The sequence below is a fragment of the Phodopus roborovskii genome, unplaced genomic scaffold, assembly GCF_943737965.1.
Source record: "Phodopus roborovskii unplaced genomic scaffold, PHOROB, whole genome shotgun sequence".
NCBI lineage: Eukaryota > Metazoa > Chordata > Mammalia > Rodentia > Cricetidae > Phodopus > Phodopus roborovskii.
In genome coordinates this window covers 9,548,816-9,564,783 of record NW_026126598.1, presented here as the reverse complement: position 1 = coordinate 9,564,783, position 15,968 = coordinate 9,548,816, and the positions used below count along the sequence as shown (strand labels likewise).

The following is a 15,968-nucleotide window of genomic DNA, read 5'->3' as shown; positions in this document are numbered from 1 at the left end:
CAACCCTAGGCATTGGTGCCATGAAAGTGAGCTGGACAAGTCTTCCATGAGTCCTGCTTGGTCTTGGTATCTAGATTGCTGGTGGTCTATATCCCATTTACAGCCTCAGGGTCAGCTACTCCATGTACATACCAGGAAACAGCCTGGAAAGGGAGAGAAGAAGGGCCCTCAGCTATCCATCTAGTGATACAGGACAGTAACCTGAAGAAAGCTTCATCAAGGACAGACAGCAGGTGGAAAGAGGACCAAACACACATGCCACACCCACCTTGATGTGGCCCTTGGTGAATAGTGCCTGCAGGGACTCCATCACTCTGGTAAAATGCCAGGTGTAGTTGGTCAAGGAGTGTGGGAGCCCATGTTTTGGGGGCTACAGTTGGAACCAGCTGACTTGCCCGTAGTTCAGATCTGAGAGAGGGAGTGTGGATTGAGAAAGGCTAGGTAAATACATTAAGAGTAAGACAGAAACACAGGATAGTCAGGAGGGGAAGTCAGTGAATACTGAATGCCCCGAGTTTATTCTTCACCATTCTTAAATATCTTAACCCAAAAGGGGAACATGGCATCATGTATATGGTACAGACTTTCTTCCTTAATTCACCAAGGATTCCATAACCACACCTTAGATTCATTTTCTCGTTATCTGGCCCTGAGAGTCAAGAGTAACCACACCTCATACCAAATCTGTTGTTATTTAGATAAGACACCCAAAGCCAAGATCAAACATCCTACTATAGCCATGCCTTAGACCTTTAGGTCTTCTGACTTACTAAGGATAGTTTTGAACTGTCTGACCTAGAGCCAAGATGAAGCGGAGCCATCTTTATGGGCCCCAGCAAAGGAGTTTTGATTTTCTTAGTTCTACAGATAGAATCTAGGACTTTGACCATTCTAGGCAAGTAGTCTACCACTGAGGCACAGTGTCAGCCCTTCACCGGGGGATTCTAGGCAAGAACTCTACTGCTGATCTATATTCTAACCCTTTACCTGAAGAGTCTAGGCAGGCTCTTTACCTCTGAACCACACCTCCCACTTCTCACTGGAAACTAAAAGTTTTATGCAATTCTGTTTGCAAAGAGCTGGGAGCATTAGGACAGAGGGAGGTCCCCTCCACACACGGGTCCCTGGTTGTCTGGGGTGTATTCTCTGTGTCATCTGTGAGATGGTGGGGAAAGGGTCCCAGGTGGAAACAGGTAGGGTGAGGACCAGATCTTATGAAATTTCCAGAACAAGAACGTGGTGGTAGCTGACTTTGGGCTGGCTCGACTCATGGTAGATGAGAAGACTCAGTCTGAAGACTTGCGCAGCCTCAAGAAGCCAGATCGCAAGAAGCGGTACACAGTGGTGGGCAACCCCTACTGGATGGCACCAGAGATGATCAACGGTGAGTGCTTGCTCCAGGGGTCCCAGGAGGAGGGGCAGCAGCTCCCCCACACCCTGGCCTCTCCACCCCTAAGGGCTTCCCCCTAGGTCCTGTATTCCCTTCTATTGCTTTCCTCCAACTGGATTGGGGCCGACTTCTCCCTTGGGATTTTCTGGACTTGTGGCCACCTTCCTCCTGCCTCTACCTCGTCCTTACGCTGGTGTTTGGTTTTCAGTGTATGAGACTCATTATTATCAGGGACCCATAAAGCAGGTCTTTTTTTTCTTTCCCTTTTCCCCCCTAACATGGGAAGGAAGTTTTATTGGGGCAAAGGAAGGGAGAGAGGAGAGAAAGGAAAGAAGAAGAAAGAGGTAAAAGACAGAGGCACCTGCCTTCTCTGAGAAATGGCAGAAAGACAGGGGGGTTTATTGGGGTTTTTTGTTTGTTTTTTTGTTTTATTTGTTTTTGAGGCAAGGTCTTACTCTGTATAGCCCTGATTGTGCTATACACACAGGACATGTTAGCCAAGAATGACCTTGCGCTCTTAATCCTCCTGTGTCTTCCTCCAGCGTTGGTAGAAGCTAGGGCTTCATGTGCTAAATAAGCACTGTGCCCAAAGTGCTGAGACTGTAAGTGAGCACCGCCTGCTTGTCTGGAGTCCTTTGTGTTTGTTGTTGTTTGGGTTTTGGTGGTAGTGGTTTGGTTTGGTTTTTTAGACAGGCCCTCTCTTACGTAGCCCTGGCTGACCTAGAACTCACTATGTAGACCAGGCTGGCCTCACAGAGATCCTTCTGCCTTGGCCTCCTGAGTGCTTGGATTAAAGGTGTGTACCACCATTCCCCTCCAGGTTCTGTTTTGTTTTGTTTTTAAGGTGTTTATGGGGCTGGGGTTGTGGCTCAGTTGATAGAGCACTTGTCTAGCATGCAAGAAGTCCTGGGTTCCGTCCCTAGCACCACATAAGCCAGTTAGTGGTGCTACACACCTATAATATCTGTAACCCCAGCACTTGAGTGATGGAAGCATCACACCTGAGTATGAGTTCAATGCCATTTGGGGCTACATGGTGAGTTTCAGGCTAGCCTGGGCTAGAGGCCGGCCCTGTCTCAAAAACACCAAGAAAACTGGCATATGTTAGTGAACATCTTTTATCCTAGCACTTGGGAGGCAGAAGCAGGTGGATCGCTTTGAATTTAAGGCCAGCCTTCTTGATCATAGAGAGTTCCAGATCAGCCAGAGCTGCATGGTGAGACCCTGTTGTACAGTGTTGTACAAGTGTTGTACAGTGGTGGCACATGCCTTTAATCCCAGCACTTGGGAGGCAGAGGCAGGAGGATCTCAGTGAGTTAGAGGACAGCCTGGTCATCAAAGAGAGTTCCAGTGCAGTCAAACCTATAGAGAAACTGTCTCGGGGGAAAAAAAAGAAAAGAAAGAAAAATATGGTGGCTATGGTGGCTCAGTGGTTAAGAGCATTAGGTGCTCTTAGTTGCAGAGGACCCACCCAGGTTCAGTTGCCAGCACCCACATGGTGGCTCCTAACCATCTGTGACTCCAGTTCCAGTAGAATCCCTTGACTTCTGACCTCCATAGACACCAGGCACACATGTGGTACACATACACCATGTAGACAAAACATCCATACACACAAAAATAAATCTAAAACGTTAAAATTAAAAACAAAACAAAAAAAGGTATTTGAGATTGCATTTAAGTCCCAGGCAGAACCAGGAATGTCTTGTCCCAAGACACTAATTTCCACACATCCTCAAACTTCTTTCCCTAATTTCTTTTTCAGTGTCTGTGATGCTAAACACATACTTTGCCATTGCACCCTGCTCCACTCTAAGACCCCTTTCCCAATGAAATAACGTCTGTGTGTACCCGAGTTAACACACCTTTATGGTATGACCAGAGTTGTGCAGCAGGTGGTAGCCAGGCAAAATCAGAATTGTTTCACCCCCTAAGGTCCCAGCCTTATATCAGTGAAGGGGGAGGGATCTTGGTTTTCTTTTGGCTTGGGTTTAGTTTTTTTGTTTTGTTTTGTTTTGAGACAGGGTCTTATAGCTCAGGTTGGCCTCTAGCTTACACCTGCCTGTGCACCACCACACCCTGTTTATACCTTGCTAGGGATGGAGCCCAGGCTTCACGCATGCTACTCAAGCAGTCTGCCAACTGAGTCATGTCCCCAATGCCTTGGTGCTCAGTAGAGTGTGATTTTCTTGCCTGTCCCCTTGGTCCTCTGTCCCCTGCTGACACTTCTGACACTTGATCTCTGTTCAGGCCGTAGCTATGATGAGAAAGTGGACGTCTTTTCCTTTGGAATTGTCCTGTGTGAGGTAGGTCACGTGAGCAGCGCAGCCACGGTTTGCAGACTCAGTGGTCCCTCTGCTCTCCAATCCTCCCATGCTCCAGCCTGGATGTCTACAGGGGCCTCTGCCCAGGGAACATGGGTCCCCAAAGCCAGAGCTTAGTCCCTGTCCATTCCTACTGAACTGTCCTTAGAGCATTTGGCAAGCTCCCAGAACCCCCAGGCTCATGGGCCCCCCACTAATCAGGGGCTTTGTGCTGGACAGATTATTGGGCGTGTGAATGCAGACCCTGATTATCTGCCCCGAACTATGGACTTTGGCCTCAACGTGCGGGGTTTCTTGGACCGCTACTGTCCACCAAATTGTCCCCCAAGTTTCTTCCCCATCACTGTGCGCTGCTGTGACCTGGATCCAGAGAAAAGGTGAGTGGGGGTTGGGGTGTAGGATATTCAGCCTGAAGCAGCCTTGGGGTGGGGTGGGTCTTCAGGAGAGCGGGACTCACTGTCCACCGGTTCTCACCTGTCACCCCAGGCCCTCTTTTGTAAAGCTGGAACAATGGCTGGAAACGCTTCGCATGCACTTGGCTGTTCACCTGCCACTGGGCCCACAGCTGGAACAACTGGAGCGGGGCTTCTGGGAGACCTACCGGCGGGGCGAGAGCTCACTGCCTGCCCACCCTGAGGTCCCCGACTGAGCCCAGTTGGCCCTGCCATCCTCATCCCCATTCTGGAGAATACACCCTCACCAGATTACTCGGCAGGGGGTAGCCCAGGCATGGAGCCCTCAGCCAGGGCAGTGGTGCCCAGACCCATACCCTGACCCAGGCCCTGATTTGCCTTCTCCCCCGATGCAGGGTGCCCCCTAGCCTCTCTCTGCCTCTGGCCCCCAATCACCAGGCTGCACACACACATGGTCGGTCACATTGCCCTGCCTTACCTCCCTTTCTGTGGGGGCTGTCCCCTCACTTGTCTTTGCATGAGCTGTCAGGGAAGCTGGACGCATTCCATGCATCGCCTACAGCATCCGCACACTGCACCTGCCAGCACTCTTCCCCAGTGAGGCAGGGCTGGAAGGCAGCTCTAGAAGTTAGCCCCTGTGATGGCGGGGCACAGAGAGTCTTTGCCAAGGGAGAGGCTATGTTCCCAGGAACCCAACAGGGAGTCCAGGATTGCCCTGGGGTAATCTAGGTAGCATCAGGTATTGACAATGATATAAATCCCAAAGCAGATAGAGGTCTGAGCCCACATACCCACTGGCCAGGCAGTGGCCCTCGTTCTTGCCACTTCACTGAGAAACAGGTACCAGTCCTCAGGATGAACAGGGGTCCCTCAAGGGAAAAAGGCAGATGATGCCTGGAATCTGGCTGACAGGGAGAGCTCAGTCCACATGGTAGAGGTCCCACAGAGGGGATGAGGCAGCCATCCACCAGCACCCCAGGTTCATCTCAGCATCCTCTTGGGTCTCTCCCCACTGGCTGGAGCAGCCCCGCGTCCTCCTTGGGTGTGTCTGCCCTATGAGTTCTTTCTGGGTGATCTATTTTTTAAGAAGAGTTGGTATTATTTTTTCATAACAGCTGTAGCAGCCACTGCTGGGAGTTTAGGGGGTTGTTCTGTTTTGTTTTTTTTTGTTTTTTTTTTTTTTGTTTTGTTTTGTTTTAGGTGGGTGGGGGCGGGAGGGCCATTTCCTCACTCTGCTTCAGTTGAACATCTAAGACATGTTAAAACTGTGAAGCTTTCTCAGTGCACTTTGAACATGGAAAAGAATCTGAGCAGACCCCAGTGGAACCAAGACAGAAGGAAGCAAGACATACTTGCCTCTGCCCAGTGACCATGATAGGAATGAACCCAAATTCAGAACAATAAAATTGATTCTGTGCTCCCCGTGCAGAGCTTTGTTTGCATCCTGGTGTGTCTGGGGGCTCCAAGGGAGCAATCAAGAAGAGATAGGGATCAAGAAGCCTAATGTGGGGTGGAGAGACGGCTCAGCAGTTAACAGCACACACTACTCTTGAAAAGACTAGAGTTCAGTTCTAGGACCCTCATCAGTTGGCTTACAGGCTTCATGGGGTCCACCACCTTCTGGCCTCTGCAGACAATGCACTTGTGAGCATATATACACATATATATACACACACACAAGACAAAAGTAAATCTCTGGGTGCTGGGACGATGGTTTGGTGATTAGTAGTAGTTACTGTTCTTGCAGAGGACCCAGGTTCAGTTCCCAGCACCCATGTGGTGGCTTACAGCCATCTGTAACTTCAGCTCTGGGTTATTCGATGCCTAAATGTGCATGCATACATATAGGCAAAACATGTAATTTTTTTTTCCTGCTTTTCTAGACAGTTTCTCTGTAGCCCTGACTGCCCTAGGACTCATTCTGTGGACTAGGCTGGCCTTGAACTCAACTCCATCTGCTTCTGGAGTGCTGGGATTAAAGGCGTGTGCTTCTATTGCCCAGCAAAAATATTCTTTTTCTCCCTATTTTAAAAGCCTGCTGGCTAGACAAAATAAAGAGGTTCCAGATAAGGGGTGGGGGAGCACTGAGGGGCTACCCATCCAATATGACTCAAAGATAGTGGTCTAGCCAGCACTCATGCAAGTTTTTCAGCTGGACCTGGGTGTACTGGTACAAATCCATAATGCCAGTATTTGGGAACTGAGGTAGGAGAGTTGCCATTAATTCAAGGCCAACTTCAACTATACAGTGAATCCTGCCTATAATCCAGCACTTGAGACAGAGGAACTGGGCATTACTTCCCTGCATATCAAACTCTGGGCCACAGAAGAAAACAGGACCAAGATCCAGTCAGCCCAGTGGTCACCCTCTGTGAACAGGACTGCTCAGATTGTTTTCTATTAATAACATGCTTTGTGTAAGCTAAATGGAAGAAGGGGGAGGAGGGAGCGATGAATGGTCACCACAAGCTACCCTTAAAGGTTTCTAAGCATTGGGTTCCGTAGATGCCTCGTCTCAAGTAGCCATGGATGATAATGGACTGATCTCAGATAATGTTCGTGCTCAGTATCAGCATGCTACTTACACTGGCAGAGTCCGATGGTTCAAGCTCAAAGGCAGTCTCACCTTGGAAAGCCTACTCGCCTTACCACTCCCTCCCATCCAACTCCTGACATTAGGAAGCACTTAGGCCATGTTGGAGATGGAGAAAGGAGAGGAAAAACGTCCTGTTTTCCAGGAATTCTTTGGGTTGCTCAACATCAAGCATTGCCCTCATGTTACGAGTATGTCTTTTCCACCAGCCTGGGCCCACTGCCGTGCCAGCCCCAAATAACACACAGAGACACTGTATTAGATATAATTCTGTTTGCCTGTTACTAGTGTTACTTATTAGCTGGCTGTCTTAAATGTTAACCCATTTCTATTAATCTAAGTACTTCCACGTGGTCTTATCTTACCGGAGAGAGGGGCTGGCACTCTGCTCTCTCTGTCTTCCATCTTGACTCCCTACTACTTCCTCTCTCCTTGTCTCCTAGTCCCGCCTATCATGCTTCCCTTTGGCCAAGAGTGCTTAATTCATTAACCAGTATGAGAAATATATTTACAGAATGACATCTCCCATCACCCTCATACCCAACACTTTACACACAGCATGATTCTTGCTCTCTTCAGAGATCTGAGCATAAGATGCTTCCTGCTCCGGAGCCTAAGGATATACACTGGCCCTCAGGGTTGTTTGGTCTGTTCATTTTTAGATGGGGACTTGATATGTAACAACAGCTCATGGCCTCAAAGTCGGGATCCTCCTGCCTCAGCTTCCTGACTGCTGAATACATGCCCATAAGCATCTTTTCCTAGAGGTTCTTAATGTCCGCCATTCAGAGAATACCTCCCTGCTCCTAGGTATTCTGGTTCCATTATCCTGGGGGATTCCTGATGGATATAACTGGCACAAGGAGTGGGACTGGAATATTTATGTATTATTTGAGTGAATGCAGTAATGGGTAACTTCACCCTCAGTGGGCAAAGGAGCTTGCTGTCAAGCCTGAGTGTAATTCAGCTTTTCTTAGGGCTGGCAACACACACACACACACAACAAAAACAAAACAAAACAAAAAAACCACCAAACCAGCACAAAAACTTAGCTTAAGCTAGTTTCTAATTAACTTTTTTTTCCTTTGCTTTTTCCAAGACAGAGTTTGTCTATGGCTTTGGAGGCTGCCCTGGAACTTGCTCTTATAGACCAGGCTGGTCTTGAACTCACAGACTTCCCTAGTGCTGGGACTAAAGGCATGCACCACCACTGCCCAGCTCTAATTAACTCTTACAACTTAAATTAACCCATTCCGTTAATTTACTTTCTGCCTCATGGCTTTATTACCTCATCTCCATATTGCTCATCCTGCTTGCTGTCTCCTGGGTCTCCCCAGCATCTTCTTGCCCAGAAATTCTGCCTATCTATTGACCATTCAGCTTTTCATTAAACCGACCAGAGTGACACATCTTCAGAGTGTACAAAAAGATTATTTCATACCACCTGAGGACCTGAGTTTGATCCCGGAGATACACATGGTATAAGGAGAGAACCAACTACCATAAATTGTCTTCTAACCTTCATATACATGATGTGACAAATGTGTGCTCCCTCCCAATAATAAATAAAAGGTAACATTTTTGAAATTTAAAAAAAGGCCTGGAGAGCCAGCCGTGCCTTTAATCCCACCACTCCAGAGACAGAAGCAAGTGGATCTCTGTGAGTTTGAAGCTACCCAGGGCTACATAGTAAGACACTATCTCAAAAAAAAAAAAAAAGAAAAAGAAAGAAAGAAAGAAAAAGTCTCTTCTTTTGGAGATTTTTTTTGGGGGGTATATTTTTATTTTGTAAGTCTGTGTTTTGCCTGCATGTAAGTGCCTGCAGTGCCCTTGGAGGCCAAAAGAGGGCACTAGACCCCCTGAAGTTAAAAAAGCATTCTATAGTAGCCCCAATAGGGAGAATATTGCATGAAATGTTTATTCTTTGCTCTTACTCTTTGGGGGTCTATCACCTAGCTCCCAAGTAAATCACACACAGAGGCTTATTCTTAGTTACGAGTGCCCAGCCTTAGCTTGGCTTGTTTCTAGCCAGCTTTCTTATCTTTAAATTATCCCATCTACTTTTTAGCTCTGGGCATTTCCTGTTCGGTTCTGTAAATCTAACTCTTACTCCATGGATGCTGTGTAGCTGAATGGCTGGGTGGCTATCCTGATGTCTTCCTCTCCTTGTTCTCTTCCTCCTCTTCTTCCTTGTTTCTCCTTCTATTTATTCTCTCTGCCCACCAGCTCTGCCTATCCTTGCTCCTGCTCTTTACTGGGATCATCAAGTGTTTTACACAGGCAATGAATCACAGCTTCACAGAATTAAACAAATGCAGCATAAACAAAAGCCACACACCTTAAAGTAACATTCTACCACAGGACAATGATGGAAATTAAGTTCTTTTTTATTGGTTTGGTTTGGTTTTTCAAGACAGTTTTTCTTTGTAACAGCCCTAGCTCTTCTGGAACTCACTCTGTAGAGCAAGCTGCCTGCCTCTGCCTCTTGAGTGCTGGGATTAAAGGCATATGCCACCAAGTGCCCACCCTTTCCCTCCCCCTGCCCCTCTCCATTCCCCTGTCCTGATCTTCCTCTGTCTATCTCCCCTGCCCCTGAGCCCTTGACAGGGAATTCCTAAGAAGGTGCACTATAGTTTGAGCCATGCCCCTCACTGGGGAATTTTAAGTAAGTGATCTACCACTTAGCCACACCCCCAGCCCCTTACTGGGGGATGCTAGGCAGGCATTCTACCATTGAGTTGCACCCCAGCTCTTACTGTGTAGCCCAGGGTTCCTCAAACTTTCAGTCCTCTTGCCTCAGCCTCCTCAGTAGCTGGGACTCTAGACATGCAAGTCCACATCTGACTTAAAATGTTCTTCTAAACACCCATTTGTCTGTACTGTGGTTTCCTGTTTTCTTAGAAAACACTCTCCTACTTGCCCTTCCCAACCCTGGACTCTCCATAGTTACAGAACTCACTGACCCTCATCACTCAAAGCCACACTTCCTCTGGCATCCAGACAGTGCACAACATCCCAGCTTGGAACAGGTCACCAGTGTCCAGGAACACTCCTCAGAAGGCCAAGTAGGAAGAACATTTTCAGTTAAGGAGTTTGAAGCCCATCAGTGAAACATAATGAGACTGTCTTACAAAAGAGAGTGAGGAATTGGCATGGTGGCAAGCACCTTTAATCCCAGCACTCAGATGGAGAGGCAGGCAGATCTATGTGAGTTCAAAGTCACCCTGGTCTACAGAACAAGTTCCAGGACAGGATCCAAAGCAATACAGAGAAACCCTGTCTCAAAAAACCAAAACCAAACAAAAAGAAAGGAAGGAAGGAAGGAGAAATAACAAAATTGCCTAGACTAGAACTCACAAAGATCTGCCTGCCTGTGCCTCTCCAGTGCTGGGATTAAAGGCGTTCGTCACCACTGCCTGTCTCAATAGATATAAATTTTTAAAATGTCCAGGCTAGGCCAGTTATGGTGGTACAGGACTGTAACCTCAACACCTGGGAGGTTGAAGCAAAGGAGCAAGAATTGAAGGCCTACTCTGACAAGAAATGAAGGGAGGGTGGGAGGGAGAGAGGGAGGGAAGGGAGAAGGGAGGAAGGGAGTCTAAAGTCCTGTCAATTAAAGTGCCATTGATCCTCCCCAATGGACACCACCCTCTAGATGGATAAACAGGCAGGGCCTAATACAGAGCCCTGAGCTCCCTTAGGGTGTGTGTACCCTGCAGGCTGGCTGACCCACTCAGACAGCAGCTTTGGGTTCTAAGGAATTTAGGCCACCTTGACCTCTTTCAGGAACCTAAGAGTGCTGGGAAAGGGCAGGGCTGGAATTCAGGTCATCCCACCCAGAGATGATCCCATGACCTCAGCCAGCACACTTCCCTCTCTAAAGAAATGTGGAAAGCATGAGCTACACAACTGGCCACTGAAATTGTGACTGTGCATGTATGTGCACTCAGGTTTACATGTATGGATGTCAGAAGTCAGCCTCAGGATCCTTCCTTGGGACTGTCCACCCTTGTTGTTCTTAAGATGTGTCTTATGCATCTGTGTGAAGGTATGTGCATGTGAGTGCAGGTACATAGAGAAGCCAGAAGAGGGCATCAGATCCCCTGGAGTTACAGTTACAGGTTTGTTGTGAATTACCCAATTTGAGTCCTCTGCAAGAACAATAAGCACTTTATAACCACTAAGCCATCTCTTTAGTCCCCACTTACCTTGTGCTTTGAGACCAGATTACTCACTGTACTGGGGCTTACCAAGTAAGTTAGCCAAGACCCAGAGATCCGCCTGTCTTTTTTGTCTCCCAGATGCTGGGATTATAGCACATGCCCCAAAGCCTACCTTTTTTTGTTTGTTTTGTTTTTCAAGACAGATTTTTCTCTGTATGGCTTTGGAACCTGTACTGGAACTAGCTCTGTAGACCAGACTGGCCTCAAACTCACCGAGATCTACCTGCCTCTGCCTCCCTAGGGCTGGTATTAAAGGTGTGTGCTACCAACGCTAGGCTAAAGCCCACCTTTTATAAGAGTTCTAGGAATTGAACCCAGGTCTTCATGCTTTCAAGGCAAATACTTTACAGACTTGTTATCCTCAACCCCAGGCATCTGTGGTTAACATGAAATTATTTGAAATTTAATACAGTAGAAAATCTATTCCAAACCATTTATGGTGGCACACACTTTTAAATCCCAGCAATCTGGAGGCAGATCTCTGAATTGTAAACCAGCCTTGTCTACAGAGTGAGCTCTAAGCCAGTCACAGTTACATGGTAAGACTGTAGGGAAAAAAAAAAAAAAAAAAAAAAAAAGGAAAGAAAAGGCAGGAAGGAAGGAAAAGGAAAATTAAGTTGCCAGGCAGTGGTGGCACTCACCTTTAATCAGGAAGCAAGCAGGCTGAATCTTGGTGAGTTCAAAGCCAGCCTGTTCTATAGAGCGAGTTCCAGGACAGTCAGAGCTACACAGAGAAACCCTGTCTCGTGGAAACAAAGAAAGTTTAAGGAGAAAGGGTAGTGCATGGATCAAATGCATTGATGATTCCTCACACAAGGCACCAAAATATGTAGATTTAATGCATTAGTACCTCTGTGTCATCAATATGTGTCAGTGTCACATGGAAAGAAATCAAAGTACTGCCCTGTTGGGAAATTTAAGTACTTGTCCCTTACAGCTCTCTTCCTCCCCACCCAGCTGTGGAACTCCCGTGCTCAAGGTTGATCACACAAGGTTGTTCTCATAACTTTCCAGTGTGCAGTGCCCTTGCCTTGACCCCAGGTATGGGTGGTGCATGATTTCCTCCTATGCTTAGCCCATCCCCTGGCTTAGGTATATAAGCCCATTACTCTCTGTAATAAAGGGCAACAGCTTCCTCTTCACTTCTTGTGGTGGTCTGTTAAGTGCTTCAATCCCGACACCCTCTGCCAGCTCAGTACTCTGGTACTCTGGAGAGCACTTACATACATGTGTTGGCCATTCTCTTGATGCAATCGAGAGACTTGGTAAGCAAGATATAAGAGATTGCTGTTGACTGAACACCAAGGCTTGTTCCATGGGAAACATCTAAAATAAGGACAAAATGGGCTGGAGAACTGTCCCAGTAGGTAAGAACACTTGCTGCCCCGTCAGGAGGACCGGTGTTCAAATCTGCATCCACATAAAAAAGCCAGGCATGTCAGTGCATGCCTGTAACCCTAGCAGTGGGGGGGGGGGAGGGATGAGGGGCAACAGAGACAAAAGGATCTCTGGGACTTGTTAACATTCTGGCTCCAGTTTAAGTGAAGAAACGAGGTAGAGAATGACAGAAGGACAGACGCCCAAAGTCCTTATCTGATCTCTACAACCCATACACACACACTTAAACTTTATTAAAACAAACAAAAAAATACTAAGGGGGCTGGTGAGATGGCTTAGCAGTTAACATCACTGGCTCCTCTTCTAGAGGACCCCATGGAGGCTACAACCATCTGTAACTCCAGTCCCAGAGGATCTAACACCCTCTTTTGGCCTCTGAGGGCACTGCACAAACATAGTGCACAGACAGATGTGCAGGCAAAATACGTATACACACACAAAAAAAGGAAGTTAACAATATTGGTTATAGTGAGGAGTCAATGAATCAAGGGTGATTCAAAGGCAGCTGCATCACCAAAAAGCTGGTCCCTCCCCAGAATGGATGTGTAGCAGGCTTGGGCCAGCTCCCAGATCATGACACAGAGACGTATTAGATATGAATGCTTGGCTCTTATAATTTAACCTGTTTCTCTTCATCTATGTTTTGCCTTGGGACTTTTTACCTTTCTTTCCTTTTGTATGTCCTACTCTGTATCTAGCTGGCTGGTGGCTGCTTGACCCCAGGAGTCTCCTTTCTCCCTCATTCTCTCCTCTCATTCTCCCTCATTCTCTCTCAAGTCTAGATTTATTCTACTTATTCTCTCTGCCCACCAGTCCCCCCCAATACCCCCGCAACCCTCTACTGCCTAGCTTTTTATTAGACCAATTAGGTGCGTTTAGGCAGGAAAGGTAAAACTGCAACACATCTTTGCCTAGTTAAACAAATGCAGCATAAACAAATGTAACACAGCTTCACCTAGTTAAACAAATGCAACATAAACAAATGTAACACACCTTTACATAGTTAAAGTAATATTCTGCAACACAAAGTAACACACCTTTACATAGTTAAAGCAATTTTCCATAACATCGATGACTCACAAAAACTGGATCCCTGGAGCTCCCTGCAAAACACAGGCAGCTTGCTTGGTCCAGAGTCTTCCCTCTCCAGGGATTGTGGCTGCTGTTACAACTGAACATAACCTTGGGAATGGGGCTGGCAACACGTCTAAGTTTCAGAAGCTTCCTAGGAATCTTCACGGGCTTCCTCCCCTTCCTTCCTCCCTCCCTCCCTCCCTCGAGAAAATAGTTACATAGTGACCAGTAACAGGAGTTTGTTATCTGTGAGTTACTATGTAGCTACAGTATTTTGTTACACTCTTCCCTTTGAGACAGGGTCTCCCTTAGCCCAGGCTGGCTTTCAACTTCTGGTCCTCCTGCTTCACCTTCTGATTGCTAGGGCACAGGCTTACCCAAGGCTCCCAACATGCAGGTAAGCACTCAACCATGCCACATCCGAACCTTGCGCAGACAGCACTTTCATAAAAGGGTTTTGAAACACAGTGGATTCACTTACACCCGGAATCTCCACAAACACGAGGCATGTGTTTGGTTTCCACAGGAACAGAATCCTCTGGTGATAGGAGTTTTCCTGGCTCCTTTCTAAGCCTGTGGTAAAAACATCAAGAGTTAGTTACATGGTTCATGTGAATAGACATGTCACTATGCAGTGAATGATTAGGTAACAAACTTTAGCAGACAACTGACAGGCAAACAAAACTTGAGGGACAGCAAGATGACTCAGTGGGCAAAGGTGTCTTCCACCCAACCTGATGGGTGACCTGAGTTCCAGTCCTGGAATCCGTGTAAAAAGGCAGGTATGGTGGCATGCATCTGTGATCGCAGGATTGCTTTGGTGAGATGGGAGGGAGAAAAGACCAGCTAGCCTGGAGACTACTGCACAACAGCAAGAGCAAGGAAGATCCTGCCTCAATATGTGAAAGGGTGACTGACTCCTGAAAGCTACCCTCTGACCTCCATACATGTCCTGTGTATACACTCACATGGGAACACACACCATGAAAATTTTAAAAATTACATTGATTTTTTTTTTTTAACTAAAAAAAATAAGCCAGGCGGGTGGTGGCACACACCTTTAGTTCCAGCACTCGGGAGCCAGAGGCAAGTGGATCTCTGTAAATTCAAAGCCAGCCTAGTTCCAGGACAGCCTTCAAAGCCACAGAGAAACCCTGTCTCGAAAAACAAAACAAACAAAAAATAAGCCAGGCACTGGTGGTACACACCTTTAGTCCCAGTACTCGAGAAACAGAGGCAGGCAGATCTCTGTGAGTTGAGGCCAATCTGGTCTATAGAGTGACCAGGACAGCCAGAGATATACAGAGAAACCCTGTCTCAAAAAACAACTAAAGTCAAGATCATCTTCAGCTAATAGGGAGTTCTAGCTCAGCCTGGGTTGCAGCCCTAAAAACCAAGTAATAATAGTAAACAAGAAAAAATAATAATAAAAGGCTGTAGCTTGGGGGAAGTGTTCGCCTATGTGTAAGGTCTTTGGTTAAATACCCTATATTGAGGGGAAATAAAACTATGAGGGAGGCAAGATGGAGTTGGACCCCAGGGACCCTAATGGAGGAAGGAGAAAATTCACTCCTGCAAGGCATTCTACTCATGAGTAGAGGAACACCTGCATTACCCTCCACCACCCTACCCCAATACAATAAAAATTATGCAAAAAATTAAATCCATGCTTTTATAATTAATTTATTTACCTCAGTTTGTTAAGACAGAGTTCCCCTCTGTAGCCCAAGCTGGCCTCAAATGTGAGACAATTGCCCTTCAAGAGTCCTGACTTATGACCTCATAGAAACCTTTCCCGGGCTTGTGATTTCTACAGTGTTCTTTTAAATTGTACCAACGATACCTTGGGACATCCAAGAATACTGCAGTCTCCATCAAAGACCTAGGAAAAGCCCCAGGATCATTAATTCTCACCATGTAGCCATTCCCAGCTATTTTGAGAAGATGCAATGCAGATCAGGATTCTGGTTGGGCTTTCTGTGGTTATTTTATGTGCATAGGTGTCTTACCTGCATGTCTGTGTACCATATGTGTGCCTGATTCCCTCTGGGGCTAAAAGAGGTTGTAGGAGCCCCTGAAGCTGAGCTAAGGTTGGAGTTGTCATGTGGATGCTGGGGACAGAAATAAAAACTGTGTCAAGGGTACAAAAATATTCACATGCTGTGGAGTTCAGAGGTTCACCTTAGATGTCACTTCTTAGGAGCTGTCCACCTTGGTTGATTTTGTTTTGAGACAGGGTCTATGTATGTAGTCCTTGCTAGTGTGTGTGTGTGTGTGTGTGTGTGTGTGTGTGTGTGTGTGTGTGTGTAAAACATGAAAAGGGAGATCACACCACAGTTCTTGATGGTGGATAGAGGACAACTTGTGGAAGTCAGTTTTCTCCATCCACCATGTGAGTCATGGGGAATCAAGCTCAGATCAGGCAAACACCCTTACCGGCTGAGCCAACCTACCCACCCTTACAAATTCTTTTTCAGAGCAAAGACTTTTTGCAAAAGTGAAACATAACCTAGTCTCTAACTAGTTTAGCTACAAATGACCTATCTTCCCCAC

General features: G+C 46.8%; 1 protein-coding gene across 3 annotated transcripts in view; it reads left to right on the top strand.

Annotated features, from left to right (window-relative positions):
* The window catches only part of Limk1 (LIM domain kinase 1), a 30,741-nt gene extending 25,186 nt beyond the window's left edge, over positions 1-5,555 (top strand). For 2 of the 3 annotated variants that reach the window (XM_051204865.1, XM_051204866.1), the window contains 4 exons: positions 1,228-1,384; positions 3,641-3,696; positions 3,934-4,091; positions 4,201-5,555. In XM_051204865.1, coding sequence (XP_051060822.1) covers positions 1,228-1,384; positions 3,641-3,696; positions 3,934-4,091; positions 4,201-4,363 — 534 coding nt within the window. In that variant the 3' untranslated portion in view covers positions 4,364-5,555. The remainder of the gene's footprint in view (positions 1-1,227; positions 1,385-3,640; positions 3,697-3,933; positions 4,092-4,200) is intronic. The other variant, XM_051204867.1, reaches the window with a different exon arrangement.
* The last annotated feature ends 10,413 nt before the right edge of the window (positions 5,556-15,968 follow it).